This window comes from Amia ocellicauda, chromosome 23, assembly GCF_036373705.1.
Source record: "Amia ocellicauda isolate fAmiCal2 chromosome 23, fAmiCal2.hap1, whole genome shotgun sequence".
Classification (NCBI taxonomy): domain Eukaryota; kingdom Metazoa; phylum Chordata; class Actinopteri; order Amiiformes; family Amiidae; genus Amia; species Amia ocellicauda.
In genome coordinates, this window is record NC_089872.1 from 15,898,774 (window position 1) to 15,920,487 (window position 21,714).

Sequence of the window (21,714 nt, forward strand, 5' to 3'; positions counted from 1 at the left end):
CTCCGTTTTGTTTTCGAAATGCTGCATTTGTAGTCTGTGTATGTTAATCTAGATAATCTGAGTGATCCACCAATGATCACTGGATGCTCATAGGTGTCTTCTGGCCTCTCTGGTGTGTCTGGCTCATGATGTTCAGTACCAGCGCTCCTCCAAGGTGGCTGTTTATCAGTATATTTGAAGCTCCGAGCCAGAAATTATGAAGCACTATGCATCCCCCGACTACATAATTACCTGTATGTGTCGGAGAATCAATGTGCTTCTTGAGGCCTAGCTGACCCAGATAAACCTGTGAGTTCCAACATGCCATGTGTGGTTAAAAAAGCTTCACCACCAATAGGGAGACTTGTTACAAAATGAAATAGAGTAAACAGTTGTATCAAGACGATTCAAATAATAATAAACAATTTGAACATTAAAACTGCTGAGTTGGTAAACTATATATGGGTTGGGGACAGGAAGACAATGTTTGTGTCGGTTTTGCTTACTATTATATATCATAAACTGAACAGGGAAATGAAATGAAACAGGTGCCAAACCTGTAACTAATTATTCACACATTTACCGTGTTCGCTGTAGGAACCTCAAGGCATTCTCTGTAGATTCCTGGCATTTCTGCAATTTTAGATTACATAAACATAAATTATTAACTGTTTACCTCGCCTTGAAATCCCTCTTCTGTTGTGATAACATCCAGTAATATCTCAAAGGCTTTTCCAATTCTCATGCACTCCAGTATTTTAACAAGTATGTTTTAAGTAACTTAAGGACTTATATCTACATTTTAAGTAACCATTTAAATGCTACTTAACCATTTAATTGTTGAAAATGTGTTGTATTCCAGTAATGTTTTTATATAATAGTTCAATATATGTTAGTAACAGTAATAAGTAATCCTAATTATCCTATTTATTTATTTCATTCAATAACTCTGTCCAGAAATAATAATTAATTTATTAGTGGTTTTGTCTTATTAAAACAAAAAAAGTAAAAACTAATTACTTAGTATTTGATCCCCTGCTGATTTTGTACGTTTGCCCACTGACAAAGAAATGATCAGTCTATAATTTTAATGGTAGGTGTATTTTAACAGTGAGAGACAGAATAACAACAAAACCAACCAGAAAAACGCATTTCAAAAAAGTTATAAATTGATTTGCATGTTAATGAGGGAAATAAGTATTTGACCCCTTCGACTTAGTACTTTGTGGCAAAACCCTTGTTGGCAATCACAGAGGTCAGACGTTTCTTGTAGTTGGCCACCAGGTTTGCACACATCTCAGGAGGGATTTTGTCCCACTCCTCATTGCAGATCCTCTCCAAGTCATTAAGGTTTCGAGGCTGACGTTTGGCAACTCAAGCCTTCAGCTCCCTCCACAGATTTTCTATGGGATTAAGGTCTGGAGACTGGCTAGGCCACTCCAGGACCTTAATGTGCTTCTTCTTGAGCCACTCCTTTGTTGCCTTGGCTGTGTGTTTTGGGTCATTGTCATGCTGGAATACCCATCCACGACCCATTTTCAATGCCCTGGCTGAGGGAAAGAGATTCTCACCCAAGATTTGATGGTACATGGCCCCGTCCATCGTCCCCTTGATGCGGTGCAGTTGTCCTGTCCCCTTAGCAGAAAAACACCCCCAAAGCATAATGTTTCCACCTCCATGTTTGACGGTGGGGATGGTGTTCTTGGGGTCATTCCTCCTCCTCCAAACACGGCGAGTTGAGTTGATGCCAAAGAGCTCGATTTTGGTCTCATCTGACCACAACACTTTCACCCAGTCTCCTCTGAATCATTCAGATGTTCATTGGCAAACTTCAGACGGGCCTGTACATGTGCTTTCTTGAGCAGGGGGGTCTTGCGGGCGCTGCAGGATTTCAGTCCTTCACGGCGTAGTGTGTTACCAATTGTTTTCTTGGTGACTATGGTCCCAGCTGCCTTGAGATCATTAACAAGATCCTCCCGTGAAGTTCTGGGCTGATTCCTCACCGTTCTCATGTTCATTGAAACTCCACGAGGTGAGATCTTGCATGGAGCCCCAGACCGAGGGAGACTGACAGTTATTTTGTGTTTCTTCCATTTGCGAATAATCGCACCAGCTGTTGTTACCTTCTCACCAAGCTGCTTGGCGATGGTCTTGTAGCATTTTTAATGGCATTTTAATGGTAGGTGTATTTTAACAGTGAGAGACAGAATAACAACAAAAAAAATCCAGAAAAACGCATTTCAAAAAAGTTATAAATTGATTTGCATGTTAATGAGGGAAATAAGTATTTGAGAGTGCTCCTAATCTCAGCTCGTTACCTGTATAAAAGACACCTGGGAGCCAGAAATCTTGCTGATTGATAGGGGATCAAATACTTATTTCCCTCATTAACATGCAAATCAATTTATAACTTTTTTGAAATGCGTTTTTCTGGATTTTTTTGTTGTTATTCTGTCTCTCACTGTTAAGATACACCTACCATTAAAATTATAGACTGATCATTTCTTTGTCAGTGGGCAAACGTACAAAATCAGCAGGGGATCAAATACTTTGTTCCCTCACTGTACATACATATCAGGTAATGTGTGTTTGCAATTGTAGAGAAAGAGACACCAAAAGCAAATGTCATTGGTTGCTACATCTTTAACCCAAAACAACACTTTTGTGTAAATGGGTCACACAATAATGGGCATCCATTCTTAATGAATTGATGTATAATTACTACAGGAATAACACATGAATACCTTAGGCACTGCATCTGAGTTCTGCTGTAACTCGATTTAGGTCAGATTCAGAGAGAGGGCTACAGACTAGGTTTGGGGTTAGGGCTTATACATGTTCTCAGCATCAGAACTCAGTGGAAGTGCATGAGGCATTCATATGTCATTCCTGTGGGATGCATACATTAATTAATTAAGAACTGGTGCTCATTATTGTAAAGAGTTACCTATAAATGATATATTTGAAAATAACATATCTTCATACTTCTCAAGTAGACCAGAAAACTAGACCTTTGGGAAACATTTTACAGAAATGCTTGGTGGTGCTTCACATTTTATCACCAGCTTGATCATTCATTTATTGCAGTTAGAGGTTTATCTGAGGGTAAAGCATTTCTCATTCACTCTGACTATTCACGTCTGAGAAAATCCTTACACAGGTGAGTTCTACATCACTGGCATGAGAATGCTTTGGGCCAAAACAAACAACAAAAATATCACCGCAATTTATTTTTTTCTATTTGCAGCTACAGAAGACAGCAGTTTATATTTGAATGATGTTGTTTATGTCGAGGGGATGCATTGAGTGGTCTAAATTACTACTATATCCATAAGTGTAAATAAAATACTAATCCAAACACTTCAATATGTTGACTAAATAACACTTGTTTTGACCTATAACTCACAGCATTCAATACATGATCTGTTTGCCAGTCTTGAGAAATCCAGGAAACCAAACACAGAACAAACCCTTTCTCTCTCTAATCTTACCCTTATGTGTGCCGTTGTAATTTCCTAAAGGTAAAAGTAACATAACCTTACATATGTCAGTTATACAGGATGGGAAGTATTAATAATGAATGTCAAGGCCTTATACACATTTATTTAGGTTAACATGGGTAAATCTCATGATTTCATCTTTGCAATTTTACAAAGTCTTACTGATACATACTATAAAAGCTGGAACATGTCAAATCCAGTGCTAACAAAACCAAAAAACAAGGCATTATATTAATCAGTGTATGAGATACAAAGGAATGCAGTCAGATTGTTATTTTCCACTTGGTTTGTTTGTGAAACATACTTGTGTTTTTTTTCCATTCATCAGAAATTGGTAAACACTTGTGTTGCGCTGGAAAAAGACATTGAGGCACCCCAAGGGGATATATGGGTCATTGGTTGTCTGTCACTTTTTATTTACTCATAAGACTTACTTATTAATCTTTACTGACCTTCTTCATTGTATTCAAGTGCCTAATCATGTGCTTACATTTCACAGACCAGATTGTCTGAAAACCACTGCTACCGCAGTAAGATCCAGTGGTCCTGGATAGTGAAATTGGCATTTTAAAAGAAGCTAATAGCACAATCTGAGCAGACAGTCAGTTATACAAAGACTACAGTTTTAGGGTTCACATCCAGTGGATTGCAGATTATTATTATGATAGGAACACCTCAGGTAACAGGTCATCTTTCTGGTGAATATTTATGCTATAGTCCCTTTTTAAATTATTTTCTTCAGAGCATGCACTACAGCTTTGAAATTATTTTGTAAGCATGGTTTCTCTGCTCTGTTAACTAGAAGGTTTGTTTAATTCACATATCCACCATGTTGCGTATATACCCAGCAATAAGGGGCTTTAAGGGATATAGGTGTTAAGGAATATATTGGAGACAGGTTTGCTGCAGTGAGGCAGGTACATTATCCTAAAAGGCTTGTGGGTAGCTATGTGGGTTGCCTGCCCTAACTGTGAATAGGAGATGTGAAATTACATTGATGGACTGTGGATGTATGCATATGTTTAGGAATGTCAAATAAGCATAACTTTTTAAATACAGTAATACAGGTCTACAATGTCTTAATCTTAAAGTAGAAACAGTCAGTGATTTTTTCAAATGACTTTTATCCACAAAAATCAGATAATTTCATACTATTTGCCCTTGGGTACATTTTTAAAAATGTTATGTTCCTGGCACGGCTTCTTTCCCCTTCATAAGTACACATTTTCCTTTCCAGGACATTGTAATGCATTTACACAAAATCCCTGAATCTTGAACAAGGAGTTCAAAGAAGGGGGGCAGATTAAAGTTGTCAATAGAAAGAAAATATGGCCTTGTAGTATTAACTGGATAGAAACATTAAAGGCTATACTTGCACAGGAGAAAAAAACTTTTTAAAAGTAAACTAAATAGACTGTTCATTGATGACTAGTCTAGGACCCTTACTGATGACTTTTTGTAACCATTCTAATATAATATTATATTGCACATGGTTTAACAACTTTTTCTTTTATCTCTCACGGAAGAATGTAAAAGTGTGATAATGTTAAAATCCTCAAAATAATTGAAAAGGACAACCAAATGCAATAGGATCAGACAAGCACGGATCAATAGTACCCTAATTGGCTGATGAACACTAAGGTGTCAGGGTATCAGAGTTAACCCAATCTGTTCATATCCAATTAACCTTCTCACTGATGTGATAATGCCATATTCAGAGCCAGAGAACTGTGGCTGCCAGCCACCTAAATATATAGCTAGGTCTCTATTATATAATTGGATGGACATCCTCTATTGTTCTACAGAAATTCCTTTTAATATGCACCCTTCTCAAGTGCCCAAAACACTGCAGATGTTTTATATTTGTATATACGTAATTATCTGTATTTCTAACAGCACTTTCATTCTCCCTCCTGTTTGTTGTTCCACCTTAATAATCAGAAGGTGTTGGAAGTGCATGTAATGCGCTGTGGTTGTATCAGATAGGAATCAGGGCGAGGAGACAGCTCCTTGGATTTTTGCTACTGTTAAATAAATAATGCTGTTACAAGGTTAGATGAAGCACACGGAAGTCACATGGGACACCAGAATGGTATGTTCACCAGTGATGAAAGACAGTTCCCTGGATAGATCGCTTACAGAAATTTAAATTACTGGATCATTTAATCTTCCACCTCAACTGGCAAGTCTTGTACTAATAGAATATGATATCAATTCAGAATATTACACCAATACTATAGATACTGTATACAGAATATGCATACTGATGAAGACCTTTATTCAAATACCATTGTTAACTCATTAACTAGTAGTAGATCTATATATTGTCTTGCAATTAAAAAAAATAATAATAATAATAATAATAATTATAGCACATCATAGTTCAAAGCCATATAGTTGTAAGTTTATTGGCAATGTGGGTAATGCTGCTTTTCCATTCATGCAATTCCTTGTTTGACAGTCCTTTTAGTGCTACAGAAAGGTGTGATGTAGGTTCACTGCCTGGAAAGCTGGAGGTCCCTTCTGTCAGATTAGACTATATCGTCACTGCTGTGAAAGCCAGCAGGCTGCAAGTTCAGATTCAATGTCCCCTACGTTTATGGTTATGCATACATGTCACTTGTCATGAATCATGGATGACAGTTACAATTGTCCTTCTCCACTCCTACTGTTCGGAATATTGTAAATACCCGAACCAAGATGGAAAAAGTGGAAAGGACTATGGAGGAATGTTTTGAATGGTGTGTGTTGTTAAAAAATTATAATCAACCATTATAATTTTCCTGTCAGCATCAATTTGGAATCAGTAATCATTTATAATCTCATCTAACCACAAACAACTCGCATAGACGTTGGGTGAGATGAAGGCAACATACACAAACTGCCCAGAAACTGCACTGACAGGTCATCAGCTTCCAAGCCCACAGCACAAACAGCAGAGCTAAGGTGAATTACATGGTGGATTTGACATAACTCGCTGGTCATGCTTCAGTAGAATATTATGCTACCCATCCTACACAAAGACCAAACCTACATTCTCCTTTTTAATGCAATATCAATAAATATTTATAAAATACATTATTAATCACTGGTTGATTGAACACAAGAACAACAAAATGCTTTCTTGGACAGCTTAGACTTTAGCACTCCCACGTCTCATGGTAGACATGTGTGCCATGTGATTTTTTTTAAACCCTCTGTGGTTCACTAAAATCTCAAGCCCATCCAGTAAAATACAACTGACAGCTACACAGAATCCAAAAAGGTAAGGAACTACGAACAAGTCACAGCATCAGTGAGAAGATCATTTTTGAAAATAGCTTAACCATTCAACCAAGAATATATTTTTTTCTGTGATATTCGTTTCATACAATTATTTCCTTTGGAACGGTTTCTGATGAATCCAATTTTAAATGCAAAGGTATATCTCTAAATAATCTGATCTCACAGTAGAATATTGCCCCCTTTATACCAGAATGGATGATTGAGACGGCTATATTTTGGAGCAGGAAATTGGATGCTCTACTCTCAAAGTACACATTCTCAGACCACTGGTTATTATTATTTTACTTGTGGAATTATGCCACTCAAAAATGTATGAACAAAGTATAAATTGCCACACAGGAATGCAGCACACAATTAGTCTAATTACACCAATAGTCCATTGAGGAATTAGTGCGAGTATTTACCCATACATATAAGTTTTTATTTTTATCTTCAGATCAGTTCACTTTGTAAATCATCTGTATTTCACCTTTCAGATCTACAACAATTGAAGGTGGCATGTGCTATTAGAGCAAATGTTTTTTTCATGTGGCTTTGGGATAAAGGTATGTTTTGGGTTTTCAAATTAGTTTGTATGAGATGCTTCATTCAATTACTTTGAAAAGAAAAAAATACCTACTCCGTCTCACAATTACATTTGGGTGCCTGCAGCCTTTTCCAAAAACATTAAACCAAGCCTGAACACCATTATATTGTAAATTAAATAAAGAGCCATTATACTCTTATAATGTGTAGCACATCAGAATGATTTCTCGATGAAGTCCATCTGCTCTCAAACATTTGATTTTGAAAACACGCCTTTATTGTTTAGCAGGACTGGGAGATAATCTAATTATCATCTGTATCATGCAGGGTTGAAGCTGGAAGCTTGAGAAATAAATGTGATAATTAAACAAATGCATCAAGGTGGAAGGTACGTTTTATGGCAAAAATCTGTAGAAGATAAAGTAGGGAATAGGTCATTTATAATACAGCTAGGCAGTGGTCCATTCTTATCAAGCAAAGAAAACTGAAAAAAAGTTAATACTGATAGGACTTTAATCCTATCCTATAATATCCATGATAAAGTTAACTACAATAAATGCAAAACACTAAAATCAATAATTTATATTTTGTCTTCTAACAACATTCTCAATGGTCAAGAAGTGCTCAGAATTAGGCACATACTCTGAACATCAACTAAAAACAGACAGATACTTCTGCAAGTAATGATTTAGCAAAGACATATCCTCTACTAAATTCACAACACATCCCGAAGAACAGGAATTCCCTATACCATTTGCTTTCCAGTAATGGTGGAGGAGGGGAGAGAGAGAGTCACCCTAGCAAAAGCATTATATACTTTTTATGTTTCACTTATCTTCATTGCATGTTATCCACCATTTAAAAACAAACAGACTTTAGGGTGCACAAGAGAACCATTTGAAGCTTTTAGCATGTAATTGTGCTTTTCCTGCTTTTCTATTTACTTGGTATTTTGTCTGGCACTAATATAAAAGTATGATACAATATTAAACAGATTCTATTTGTCAGCTGGTCACACAGACAAAGCCAGATTGGTTGCTTGAAATGACTGTATGTCACAGAATACATTAGCCTAATTCTATTATCATGTCATAACTGTATTCTCCCTGAAGTTTGGAGAAATACACAGGAAAAAAACAAAACATTAATGATTTATATAAAATATCTGCAAACGTGTAGATAATTTATGCAGACAGAGTTCTATAGCTCATGTTCCAGACTTGTTAACATAATTGCTTGAAGCTATTCCTGTTTTTTTAAGTGCCTTTTCATGTATTAGCTTTCAAGGCTCAGCTCCTCTTAACTCTGCTTATATTGTAACTTGTGCGAAGAGAAAACATTTTTCCCCCCTTTCTCAACTATGGGAAGATCTGTGTAACAAATTAGGGAACATGATAACCAATTTAATTTAGAATACAATGTATTCAAAATTTCAACTGCAATTTTTTCAGCACAATGCATTTTTTCCTGTGCAGTACTCTCTGTGCAAGCCTCTCAAACTGCTTTATGATAGGAGGAAAAATAAATAGAGCCCGTTTCCAAAATATCATGAAATCAGATGTTTTTTTTTCAATCTTCAGAATATTTGAGTGTATTGGAACTCCTAATCTGAATTGTATTCCAGTCGTGCGTACATGGAGCAAAAACACTACATGCGGTACCTCCGATGGAGTTTAAAAGACTCTGAAATATCAGATTAGCATCTGCTGATCAAAAGGAACAAACGGACAAATGCAATCTTCAGGTCTTGGGCAGTAGACTTCACAGGTTATTAAGAGAACCTTCCAATAGATTATAAACTGCAGGGGAAGCCAGATTTATGCACAGATGTAAAATGATGAGAGTTGAGTATATAGGCCTACTTGTCTCTCTTTCTCTCTTTTCTTCTACGGTGCAGTGAATTTATAAAAACTACTGCATGCTGAGACCAATTTGAAAACATAAAACAGCCGCACTTAAACAATCAGACAGAAGACAGAAACAGTGCACAGACAGTGACTGTTTGTATCATTAAACTGGATAGATAAAGATGTATTTATGGTTCAGACATCCCGAGTCACAACAGTCCTACAACCTGACATTGAAATCACTAAATCATATTGTACATCTCACAATGTTGTGTGGCTTTTCAGAGCATTGTGCAAAATACTTTCACTGCTTCATCCTTAATTTTCTCCCAGTGCAGGGCTACTGCTTTTGTGCCCATCAGCTGAAAAGAAGAACATAGCTCATAGTGTGTAGTTTTCTGGAGAAGAACTATCACAAAACACAGCCTAAACATCCTAATGACATATACAACAAAAATCTGCATATCTATTTAGTTAAGACACTCATTTTGCATATACAGAAAAGGAACCAGTGACTCATACACTATTCTGTTCCAGCGTATAACTCCTAATTTGAGGGTTACCTGTATAATTGAAAGCAAAGGATATGTATGTGACATAAAAACATGTTATTACAACAAGACAAGGATTAGTTTCCCTGTTTGTCTTAAGGAAGAAAACAAACATTTATAGAACTAGTTTGCTAGTATTCAGATTCATTGGTGTTGCACTATTCAATACTATAGAATTAACCAGACCTTGAGTTATTTCCAGTTTTCACTGTGAAATTTGCAATTCCTTAAAATGACAAAATTTAATTATAGCTGTATATGTATTTACATCAATACGAAATTCATAGAATTAATTGACACCTTTGAAATGTATACCCACATTAAGCACAGGAGTATCATACTGTTAACCCTGATATTAGCATAAGCAAATAAAACTTTAATGCATGAAGCCAACAATTGGAGAACTATACCTTGAGCAGAGAACAGTGGTCCAAATTAATTACACTCAATTTCAAGCAAATGTGAAGTGCTAATTATGAGCTGTATATAACGACACACCTCACAAACATTAATACTTCTCTGTTGCAAGCTGTGCTTTACACTAAGCTATTATTACACTGTCACACTGTTGTGTTTTCAACCAATATTTGTGTCCTCAGGGCCAGGTGACTTGGCCTTGGCATCTTTAACAAGACTTCACTGCCGGTTTTCAGAGGCCTGCAGTAAACTACTTTATTCCCCATAACCAGGGCAACTACGCTTTACTATGATTTTAAACCAACACAGAATCGTTATCATTTCAATTGAACTGAATATCATTGTAATTTGTAATTCATATCGCAGTTGCTATATTTGTAGTATTTTGCATAACTGATCCCACTGCAGTAGTTTGTCTTTGAATGCAGTCCCAGATGTTAATATAAATAATAAGATACTAAACAGACAATGGAACATTCCCAATTTCCAAAAGCCTAAAACACATATATTGGTTTTGTACATAAATGCAGTATTTTGGAAGAGCCCTGAAAAAAGTGAAAAACATAAACAAAGGAGAGGAAGAATTAACAGCCGTTATCAACTATGTAGTGCATTAATTATAATGAGTCTAGGCTCATTGGGGGAAGGGTTTTAAACATATCTTTTGGAAAATGGCAATAATGTTAAATCTTAAAATCTGCATGCTTTTAAGAGACAGATTAAAACCTTTTCAGTGATTAAAGAAAGCTCGGCACAGGGATGTAAATTGTCTGATTGCCATTTGAATTTCTCTCCCTGGGAAACTGTCACAGCGGGAAGCATCGAGATTATTCATGGATTTAGTTGCTCTGTATGAAAAAAGAGAATGGTGGCATGATTTTTTTCCAAATTGTGCCACTTGAAAAGGATTCATTATGGCTGAATGATAGCATATTTAACAAAACTTTCCCTATTCTATTTGTCGTCCGTGTTTCTCCTTTCCCGTTTTAAATGAGAGGTGTAGGGTCTTAATTCTTGTCTGATTATTCATCTATCAATGACAGAAAGGTTTCCTAAGAGACCGAGAGACAGCTTCATTTTTCCCCCTCTTAATGTCTTGTGGCTGTGCCGTTTTGAGAGAAACCTCACTAGTGTTATAAAATTCCTCATGCAAGAAATATCAATATCTTGGAATCCACTCAGGGCTCTACATTAGAGCTTCCCAGCTTAGGCACACATTCATATTTGGCTTGGCAACGTGCTATAGAGCAGTCAAACCTCAAACACAAGGTGACTAATGAAAGTGCTATCAATAATACTACTACATAAATAATATCTGACTACATTTACATTTGAAAAAACTATTCAAGCTGAAAATGCAAGCTCTAATGATGAATATTCAGATATATAATAGGATCTCGATGGAAATGGTTCCCTTTTGGGAAACTTGTGTTGTCCCAAATCATTTCAAACATTGGCCTTTTCACCACAAATCAAGACTGTTATTAAGTGGTTATCATAGCTAAAGGGTAGAACAGCAATGAAAACAGTGAATAAAAACTAAATAGAAAACAATATCAGCTACTCAGAAGAAAATACGCCAGCGCATGTGATGTCATCCGTTTATAAATCTGCTCTGTACTGCTGTGCCATCCCTAATACCCAGACCAGGTTTAGATGGGTCTGGAGAAAGAATTTGGTCACAGTTTTCCCCTCTATGAATTTAAAGTAGGACCATATACTCACCCAAAGAGGATCTGTCAGCTGTGCGACTTTTATTCTCTTATATGAACACCAAATCTGATTCAAAATTCTCTCGCTTAGAAGGGCTACAAAATGCCTAGAATACATATGCTATGGATGTCTCGTCATGAAGCTGTGTTTGATTGTTTTCCGTGAGTTTCAGTTTAATGAAAAGAAGTTCAGTATGCTTATGTTTTTGATTGAACTGTCTATATGTTTTGAACTATAATTTGTAAATCGGTAAATATCAGTTATTCTTGCCTGTAATTAATCAAAAAGGTGTACAGCTGTTCATCCAAAGCCACGTAATTATAGTCTTTTGTTAATGGTTAGAGATAACTTTTTCAAACGTTCATACCTTCAGCTATCTAATTACCATAAACCCATGTCACTGCTGCATTTGATATACTAGATAACATGCGCATCTGTCTAAAAAAAACAATTAAATGGACAGAAAATTGTCTATTTAGCCATGCTTAAGTGCTCCTTGTTAAATATACAAGGCAGTACTGTCAATCTGAAACAGAAAAAAAAAAACTTAAGATGTTTCCTATAATGATCAAATAAGATCTGCTTTTCAATTGGTTTGGGTTATTCCCCGAGTGAATAAATGCATCGATATGAACATGGTTTATTTGTTTACTAATCCTTACATAATTCTTCTTTAAAATTGTTCAAGGGATTGTATTTATACAGAAATTATTAATATATTGTTATTTAATGAAGATCACTCATTTACCAAAATTGAATATGATTTCATTATACTTTGTTTATTAGTTTAATGAGTGGATTTTGCCTGTCCCTACAGAAATTGAAAAATATGAAGGAGATGACCTGAAAAAGGAAGAGCAAGGGAAGAAATACCTTGATGTCATCAGCAACAAAAATATCAAATTGTCAGAAAGAGTGGTGATCCCCGTTCAGCAGTATCCCAAGGTAAAATGATATATATTTCATTCAAAGGACAATTTTAACATTTTCCATGATACTCAAAATGATATTTGAATTGTCATATTTGCGCTATTCAAAACCACACATTCCACTGAATAAAACAGACCATCAAAAAATGTAGAATGAAACTGCATGCCAGACTGCAGAGACATTTTGGTACTGCATATTCACACCCAAGCAGTTTAGGTAGAATAAACAATTTGCTCTACAGTTCTCCATTACTTTTGCCGAGTGCTTTTCCCCACCCCAGAGAATGGCTTGCTACTCCTTTGAAGACAGTTTAAATGGAAGGAAATTGCACTGCAATCTCTCTGGTACTTCCCCTTGTAGAATCTTACAAAATATCAACTTTCAAATACTACGGCAAAGAAATACTGTACATTAAATTATTTGTGCCTGGAGCTAAAGAGGCAGAAAATCATTTCTAAAGCCAATGCTATCAATTTCACATCCAGTTATAGTTTGTTACACCACGGTGCCACAGTTTGTGCTCTCCATATGGTGGTTCTAGCCTGCTTCAATTTGTAATCGTTAAAATGTGCAGTGTTATACATAGGAGTACACCTGGGATTTGGACATTAATGGTTCATTCATCCAAATAAAACGAAAAAAGAAAACCCTTTAGTCCACAGCACATGTTGGTGTTCCACTTATACCCTCTTTCAGTGCAATAATATTCAAATTAACACCAAAGACGTTAAAATACTGGTGCACACATATATACATCCATTTCAAGAATAGTCTTAGAATCTCTTGGATTGTTTCATCAAGAGTAAAAATGTCTTTCATTTTTTAGTACATCCTTCATTTGTTCTACTCAAGGTTGACTACTTTAATCACAAATTAATTGAGCATGCAGAATACACAACAAATTAATTTGGTAAAATTGGTTCATATTTTGTAGATACATGTATCTTTCTACAAATTGTCAGATTTGTCAGTGTAAAATTACCTTTAAGCAAGAATGTTTTTTCATTTTTGTACAATTTATTTACATTTTCCATCATCGAATAAGCTAGAAATCTTTTCAACTTGCCATATTAAAAAAAGTCCATTCAAATGGTCTCTCAAAGACATTGATGATAATAGATATGAGTTCAATGCAACCTTTCTTACATGGTGGCAAGAGATCAATGAAAAACCCATTTCAATGTGAGACTATCACAAAAATCAAATTGCTAGATTTGGTTGTGAGCAATTTGCCATCGACTGAAATTAAGTTATTTGTTTAGTCTTGAAATCTCTTATGTGCATAGCAATCCTGAAAATCAATGTAGATGTAGGTATCTTTGTTTAAACAAAGGCTTTCTGGCCTACTTCTTATCAACCTAAGCAGATATAAATAAATAAATACACAATTATAGTCTAGTAGCATATTTCTACTTAAAATGGGATGTCAACCTTGCTTCACATTGCCTTTGTAGGTATAATACAAACAGCAGCCACAAAGGGATTATAAATGGTTTAGTACTTTGTATTCCTAGTTTAAAACTTCTATAAATCCTTTATTTAGTGAGATTCTTAAAGCAATATTAGTTTGAAATAATCAAAATAGTATTTATGAACCACAGACATTGACACAGATTATGAAGAAAATAAGTAAAAGTTGTTCACTCTCTTTTTTGGGGCACTCATTCTGTGCAGATTCTCCTTTTAAAAGACATGTAACATTTTAGAATTGGATATATTATTATGCATAGAGACCATCATACTGAAGGGTTTGTTTTGAAAGGTTATGATTACATACGTGTCTATCATCAGAGAAGGACATGGTAACTTGCAGTCACAACAACGATACATACTCACGAGAGATTGGGATTTACTTTCCTGCGTTTGTGGCTGCAGTTCAATCCATAGTAATTAGTCTGGAGACAGCGTTCCTTTACCTACATTTCCTGCCACCCGTTTGTAATGTTAACTGCATAAGCGTCTCATTTGTATTTAACACTTCCTTTGCAAAGCTGAAGGACTGGAACGCACAGAGTCTGGGGACAGCTTGAGACGCTCAATTACTTCAACGCTGACCTCGGTAATAAGGGGAAACATGTATTATGAGTTAGCATAATGGATATCCTGCTGAAAAGAGCACTTACTCAAACTCCAGAAAAGAGTTGTTAACTTGCAAAATGCACGCCGCTAACCACAAAAAAAGAAAATCCAAGGGGTAGAAGATGAGTTAAGTCGGTCAATAATATTTGATTTTTGAACAGTCACTTAACACAAGCCTTCTATTATTCGTTCAGTACTTTCTGACAATTCATATGCAGAGTGTCATCAGCACTACAGAATAAGTATGTCACAGAGAGTGACTCTGATGATAATTATACAGTTATTCAGCAGAGTGGATGTTACTGTGATGTAAGATTTGGCTGTTTCAAGATAATTGGAGCCCAGAGACATTTCCAGGTGTAAAGGTGAACTGCAAAGGGAGTTAATAGAATGCCGAAGTGATGACAATCAAAGACAAGCACGCCAGATTGATTTAATACAATTGCATGTCAGAAACTCTTTTAAATGTGCTGCTCTACCCCAAGTATCCAGCCTGCTTTACTATGCATGCCCTCTAACTACTGCCTCTATGGACTCCCAGCTCTGTCACCAGCTCGGCTATTCACTAATTGCTTGTTCTGCTGCCGTCCTCAATCCCTTCACACCCTGACAGTCCCTTGGAAATCCTCCCGAGCTGGAGATACTCGGTATACAATAGTGGAAGACAACTACATGTTCCTATTACCATGTTCTCTCAATGGCTGGGTGGACTTCACACGTTTGAAGCCAGCAGTGGCCCGCATCCTGACATTTACTTCACCGGATTCAATATGGACACAGTATAGCTTTAATTACATCACTGGACACCTTTCCAAAATTGCATTGATAGAACAGCGGGTTTCTCTATATGGTTTCTTTTCAGGACGTGGAAATGGAAACCAACTTATTTATGCATTTGCATACACGAAAGATGGATAGATGCATCTCTTTTAATTCGGTGAATTTGGGGGTGTGGGTGGTGTCGTTTCTATTTCAAACAAATTATCATAGAGTGGAGACTCATTTCCTGATATGTTCAGTGTTCACTGTTCAGGTAACTCTCTTAGTAAAGTGAGAATGTTCTTATAATCTTTTGTGAATGATTCTTTCATAGACCTCTAGGCAAGGCATTCAGCATACTATTCAAGTCTCCTGAATATCTCCCGATAGCCATGCTTCACAAATTACTTTTTTGTGTCCTGTCTTTTCTTTTTTCCATCAATAAATGTCTGCAACAGTCACTGTCAATTCAACTGGAAGCTGAGTGACATATTTTACTTTCCAGATATTATTTGTACATTATTTCAATGTCATTTTTTTAAAAAAAGCAATGAAAATCGGAGACAGTACTGTATTTGCTTGTCTATAATTGATTGGCCTCCACAGACATTTTACATTTAAACTCTGATGTAACTGTGTATCAATTTTGTTTTTTTATTACTTTAAAAGAAAGTTTTCGAACCTCAGTTTTAATACAAATGAACCTGGAATGAAGCTAGTTTAATTAATGATCTGTCTGGCTGCTGTCATAAACTGAAGTAACCAGTCTCCGGTATTAGACTGATAAAAGTAATAGGGCTTAGCGTAACGACTTATTAATTCCATATGAAGATACTACAAATAAACAAACTCACCCCAGTTGCCATTTATTTAACAAAGAGTGCTATCTGTATGGCAGTTAACACTAAGATAGTCATCTGCTATGTTATCTTTATATTACATTCACACATTTAAAAGTTAATCATGTTCCAACATAAATTTACCCATGTATATTTACCGGCTCTGTGTCGATGAATTCATATTGGCTTAATTTAAATGTTTAAATACCAACCCCTCCCATATCAAAAGTTGTAACCATTTGAAAGTCATCTTGATTAAATCATTTTGCCAAGAAGTAGCCTAAATGTATAAGAGCATCTTTCATTTTATATGAACTGGTTACCTTTGTAATGTTTCCACTCTGTCCTTTAGCCAACAAGTTGTTCTTTTTGCTGCAGCTTCGTTGAGAAGCAATTATGCCCGTCTCCTCTTAATTTAACAATTATCCCAGACTTTAGTTAGATTTTTTCCCACTGAATTATGAAAAGTAATTAAATATGAAATATTTTAGTGACACTCTTTTCTATATTGAACATATTTAATTTATCTAATAAACCTAGTAAGCAAGCCTCCCAGGAAACATCTTTTCTGTGTCACAGTTTGAAATCAAGTAAATTGTGGAACATTCATTTGATGTCCTCATTAAAGCAGGTTGATTTTAATTAGTTTATTTCTGCATACAAATACACACTGACATGTGTATGTGCAGGATTATCCAACCACTGGTGGAGCGCAACGTTTCAGTATGTTCACATTGTAATTGTTTGCTATAGGAATGCTTGGGTAGACAGATAAAGTCCTGGTAACATTTGATAACTAGCACAGTTTGCTATCCTTTCCAGAGCTGTCAATGTGCCACTGTTAATACAGTAGAAAATGGTTTGCCTCTAAAATAATGTGATCTTACTTGTGTGTGTGTGTGTTTGTGTGTATTTTGTGCTTGCTGAGATTTTGATTCTGATTCTATTTTTTATACTTAGCCAGTAAAATTCCACAACTTCATACTCATTTCAAAGTCATGATATGTTCTCCAGAAAATTGGACTAACTGTAAATCTGCTACAAACAGCAGCTTTTCACTGTAAAGTAAGCTGTATCCTGTAAATCAAGCTACTTTAAAGACAGATTACATTGGCAGTGAAGTGTTGCTACGAGGTCCAGCAGAGTTTATGCTAACTAATATCATACACAGAGCTGGGGGTACAAAAGAAACGCTTCAAAGTCGTATTGTTTTTTTTAATTTAATTTTTATGAACCTGAAATAATTAACTTTCTTAGCATTCCGTCAGCAAACTGTTCATCTGAGCATACCCCGCCATTCAGTCATGCTCTTCACACTAGAGAGACAAATTACTCCATATTGTGGGGGTTAATTTTATTATCTTATTCCTCTTCTGTACTGACTCTTCTGGGCCTTTGTTTTCAGCTACAATTGCCAGTGCAGTGAAGTCATGAAATCTAGCAAATTACTCACCTTCCAATCTAATAAGGATTAAAAGTGCATTTTCATTTGCCGTTCTGTGCTGTCTTTATCCTCCATGTTATCTAGCGGATATGAATGTGTGCAGCATGGTTTTTAACATCTGTTTTTAAATTTAGAAGTTGCAACTTTACATAAGCAATCAATTGTGGAATTGATTTAATACCTGTATGCTTTGGCACTATGGGATTGGTATCAAAAGTCCTCTCTGGCCTTGTTAGTTATTACAAGTCAGGTGGTATGCTACAGAACGTGGTTGCAATCCTCTGCAGACTGCCGAAAAGAAATAGTCTGCTGACAGAAGTTTCAAACACCACACAATGCAGATATAAGTCAGAAGGAGCTTGTCTGCTGGTTGAAGTCTGGCTGAGAATGAATTGCAGCGCTGGAGTTACCTTCTGGAAATGTCAAAGATACCGTTTCCATAGAAACATCCTTATTCCGTTTTGGGATTCAAGGGGGAAAAAAACATCAATCACTGGGGAAGTTGCAGCACTTTGCGGGGATCTTAGTCCAAATTGTTTTATGAAGCATGCTAATGTTTTTGCTGGTAAATTAAATTATTTGGCATTAGTAGCAATATGACTTAAAGGAATCCACAGTGGACTAAAGATAAGGGCTGGCATGCTATTCCTGTTTTACTTCAGCTCCAGGTCTTTCTTTTTGTTGTACAGTTGAAGGAAACATGCATAAGAATATAATAAGAGTTAAGACCAAGAAGATGCTTATATTGGGACATTTCTGCTTCTACTACTAGAATCCAATCAACTATGAGGACTTGACATTTTCTCCTATAATTACTCGTTTTCTGTACATTAGCATATAGAAAGGAAAGCGGAGCTCATAATCGATCATATTGGTTTGCACCAATTCTCCATGGTGGAGTCTCATATGGGTGCATGCGATTGAAAAAAGCAACCAGGGAAAGTAATAAAACTTGGCCATGTAGGCAATCTGCTGAGATAAGGACTACTTTTCTTGTTATTTTAATTTTACCACTCCAGAGGTCTTTTTGCTGGTCTTGAGGTGTCCAAGTGAGCTGAAGAATCACAACCCTGTCATAGGAGAGTCATTAATACTTTTGAAAGCTGTGGTGATGTATGACCCAGGAATATGTAAATGCTCCTACTCAAGACTGCATTTTTCATCTTGTCAGTTTCCCACATCCTATTGTGAACTGAATAGGTAGTCCTGTGCATCACATTAACAGAAAAAGGTATAATTACTTTTTTCTTCATTGTAAAAACGTGGGTCTGTAATGAATGCAAAACAAAGCTAAGGTAATCAGGGCTTATCGTTTCTCTTTGCCCAGAGGTTATAATTCTGTTGAAGTAAATACATATATATAAATAAATACACACAACGTTTAAGTTAGTAGCCCTAATATTGTAATATTGGCTCACATTTATGTTTCATTTACCTTAATGACTATTCAATAGTGTTGTGGTTCCCAGGAGGTCATTGGTGCAATTCAGAGGTAATTGTTATTTGTATTTTTCTCTCTGTTGATATAGTTAGGTCCATAAATATTTGGACAAAGACACAATTGTCATCATTTTGGCTCTGTACATCCAAACTGGGTGAACAGTGTAGGAATTACATCCATTTTTATAATTCTAATTCCTACAACGTTCACCCAATTTGGATGTAACTACCCTCAAATTAAAGATGAAAGTCTACACTTAAAGCACATCTAGATTGTTTCTTTTCAAAATCCATTGTGCTGGCGTACAGAGCCAAAAAGTTTACAATTGTGTCACTGTCCAAATATTTATGGACCTAACTGTATCTGCCTTCGGGTAACTGTCACATAGCTTTACAGCAATCCCAATTGGGATAAAAAGAAAGAATCGAATGCACTTGCAGAGTGGAGGTTATCTCATACATATGGCAAGGAGGTACCTGCCTCTCACCCCATGCAGTCCCAGCAAGCAATTAACCCATCAGATTGGGCCAGCCTGGAACTAAATAATTGATATTCCTAAAATGCATTTCCGTACTTTTCTATTTTTATTTTTACAGAGGTGTATAATTGATTTAAAAAAAGAAAGAAAAACACCTTCAGGGTTATATGATTTCCATGGAGGTTCACTCTTGCACAGATCTGCCAAACAGCTTTTCTGAATGTTTTATCATGAACCTCTGGAAAAGCCTAGAAGTACAGTCTGAAATGCTATAGCAAACCCAGTCTGGCCTTAAACCACAAGCTCCCAAAACTGTTATGTTTCCTGTAATGAATAATTACAGAAGAGCTATAATACACCAATTGCATAGACATTTTATTATAAACAAAACAAAAGCCATAAAGAATGTTAATTATTATTAGAAATTGAATATAACTATCAGAAATTAAATCAAATCCCACGGTAATACATCAGCAACAATGCTGTGACCTTGAATATTGAGAACACAGTAAATCTGTTTTCTATTGCAGTGTTGTAAATCTATTTACATGTTCCTTCTAGTGTGTAAGTCTTCACACATACCTAGTTACCACTGGCTCTTGTGGAGAGTGAGGACGAGGGTTTATCTTCTTCACTTTATTGTGACCTTTACATCGAGGTCCAGGCAAGCGTTTATGAGCAGAACAATCCCACTGTTGTACTACCAGGGAAATATGTTTAGCCAAAAGGGGACAAGCAGCATAGAAAGGTGTTTCTACGAGATAAGGCTCGAAATGCAAACAGAACATAAAACAGAGAGTGAACTTACTTAGAAATTAAGTACATTTACAAAAAAAAAACATTTGCGCTGAGACTTCGTGAATTCTGGCCTCTCCTATCAAAATGCACAAGCAGTCATTATGAATTTCAGAGAGATTCATTGATTTGAATAAGACCACTACTTATATTGAGCCTTCCACCACATTTCGGCAGTATTGCATTAATACTGCATATCTCCACTGACCATCTGCTCCCGACTGCTACACAAAGTCGTTTTTTTCCATCCCTTAATAGAGTTCTAAAGAATAAAATGAAATGATATTTGGGGAAGCAATTGTTACTATCATGTGTAAGAAAATTAAACGCACACAGTTTTTCCAGTAATAGATCTTCCTGTATGTTTCATACTGTTGTAAAGCTGTTCAAAGACTTAAATGTTATTCCAATTATATGATTATTTATTAATTTTAATCTTGCTTAAATTTTAATTTTAAATGATATTTTTTCCTTTCTACTTTTTTCCACTATCCAATCCAGTTCTTCCATTGTCTTCAATGGTAGATAGCTATTGACACGCAGACTTGATTAGTTGCAGTAGAGATAAATGTTTTACCATTTTGGTATTTCAACTTGGTGAATCACAATTATTATTATTATTATTATTATTATTATTATTATTATTATTTAAACTGCATATACAGATTGAGTAGCAAACAAAATTAAACAATATCTAGTTTGTTTGAGTGCTCTTAAATGGATTTTCCTTCATATCATTTCTTGGTCAGCTGCATTCATATTGTCTGTAGCAATCCTCTGTGTTTCCTCTATTTAGCAAGCTACCAGTCTACCACTATTTAATCCTTCTAGGACTAAGACCGCTGTCCACCGACACATTTAATCCAATTTATTTCATTCGGCAACCTCCCTGTTAAATCCCAGCTTTTGCCCTCTGAGGTAATCCTTTAATCAAACAAGTCATGGATTCACCAAATTAATCTGGCATGTAACTGTCTGTCAGATATGCCACACATCCAGGAATTGGTTGCTTTGCGACCAGAATTCAAGTTTCGTCAGGAGAACCACACATAGGTAGAACTAAAACAAGATTGTAAAGCTTGATTGCACTTGTCATATCAGCATCGGATTTTGAGAGGCTAAAGCAAGGAAA

At 35.9% G+C, this 21,714-nt stretch overlaps 2 protein-coding genes across 3 annotated transcripts in view; one reads left to right on the forward strand and one right to left on the reverse strand.

The window, feature by feature from the left end:
- The window catches only part of LOC136719153 (isoaspartyl peptidase/L-asparaginase), a 145,984-nt gene that overhangs the window by 44,818 nt on the left and 79,452 nt on the right, over positions 1 to 21,714 (reverse strand). The window lies entirely within an intron of this gene.
- The window catches only part of khdrbs2 (KH domain containing, RNA binding, signal transduction associated 2), a 66,413-nt gene that overhangs the window by 3,933 nt on the left and 40,766 nt on the right, over positions 1 to 21,714 (forward strand). The window contains exon 2 of the mRNA XM_066697045.1: positions 12,635 to 12,762. Coding sequence (XP_066553142.1) covers positions 12,635 to 12,762 — 128 coding nt within the window. The remainder of the gene's footprint in view (positions 1 to 12,634; positions 12,763 to 21,714) is intronic.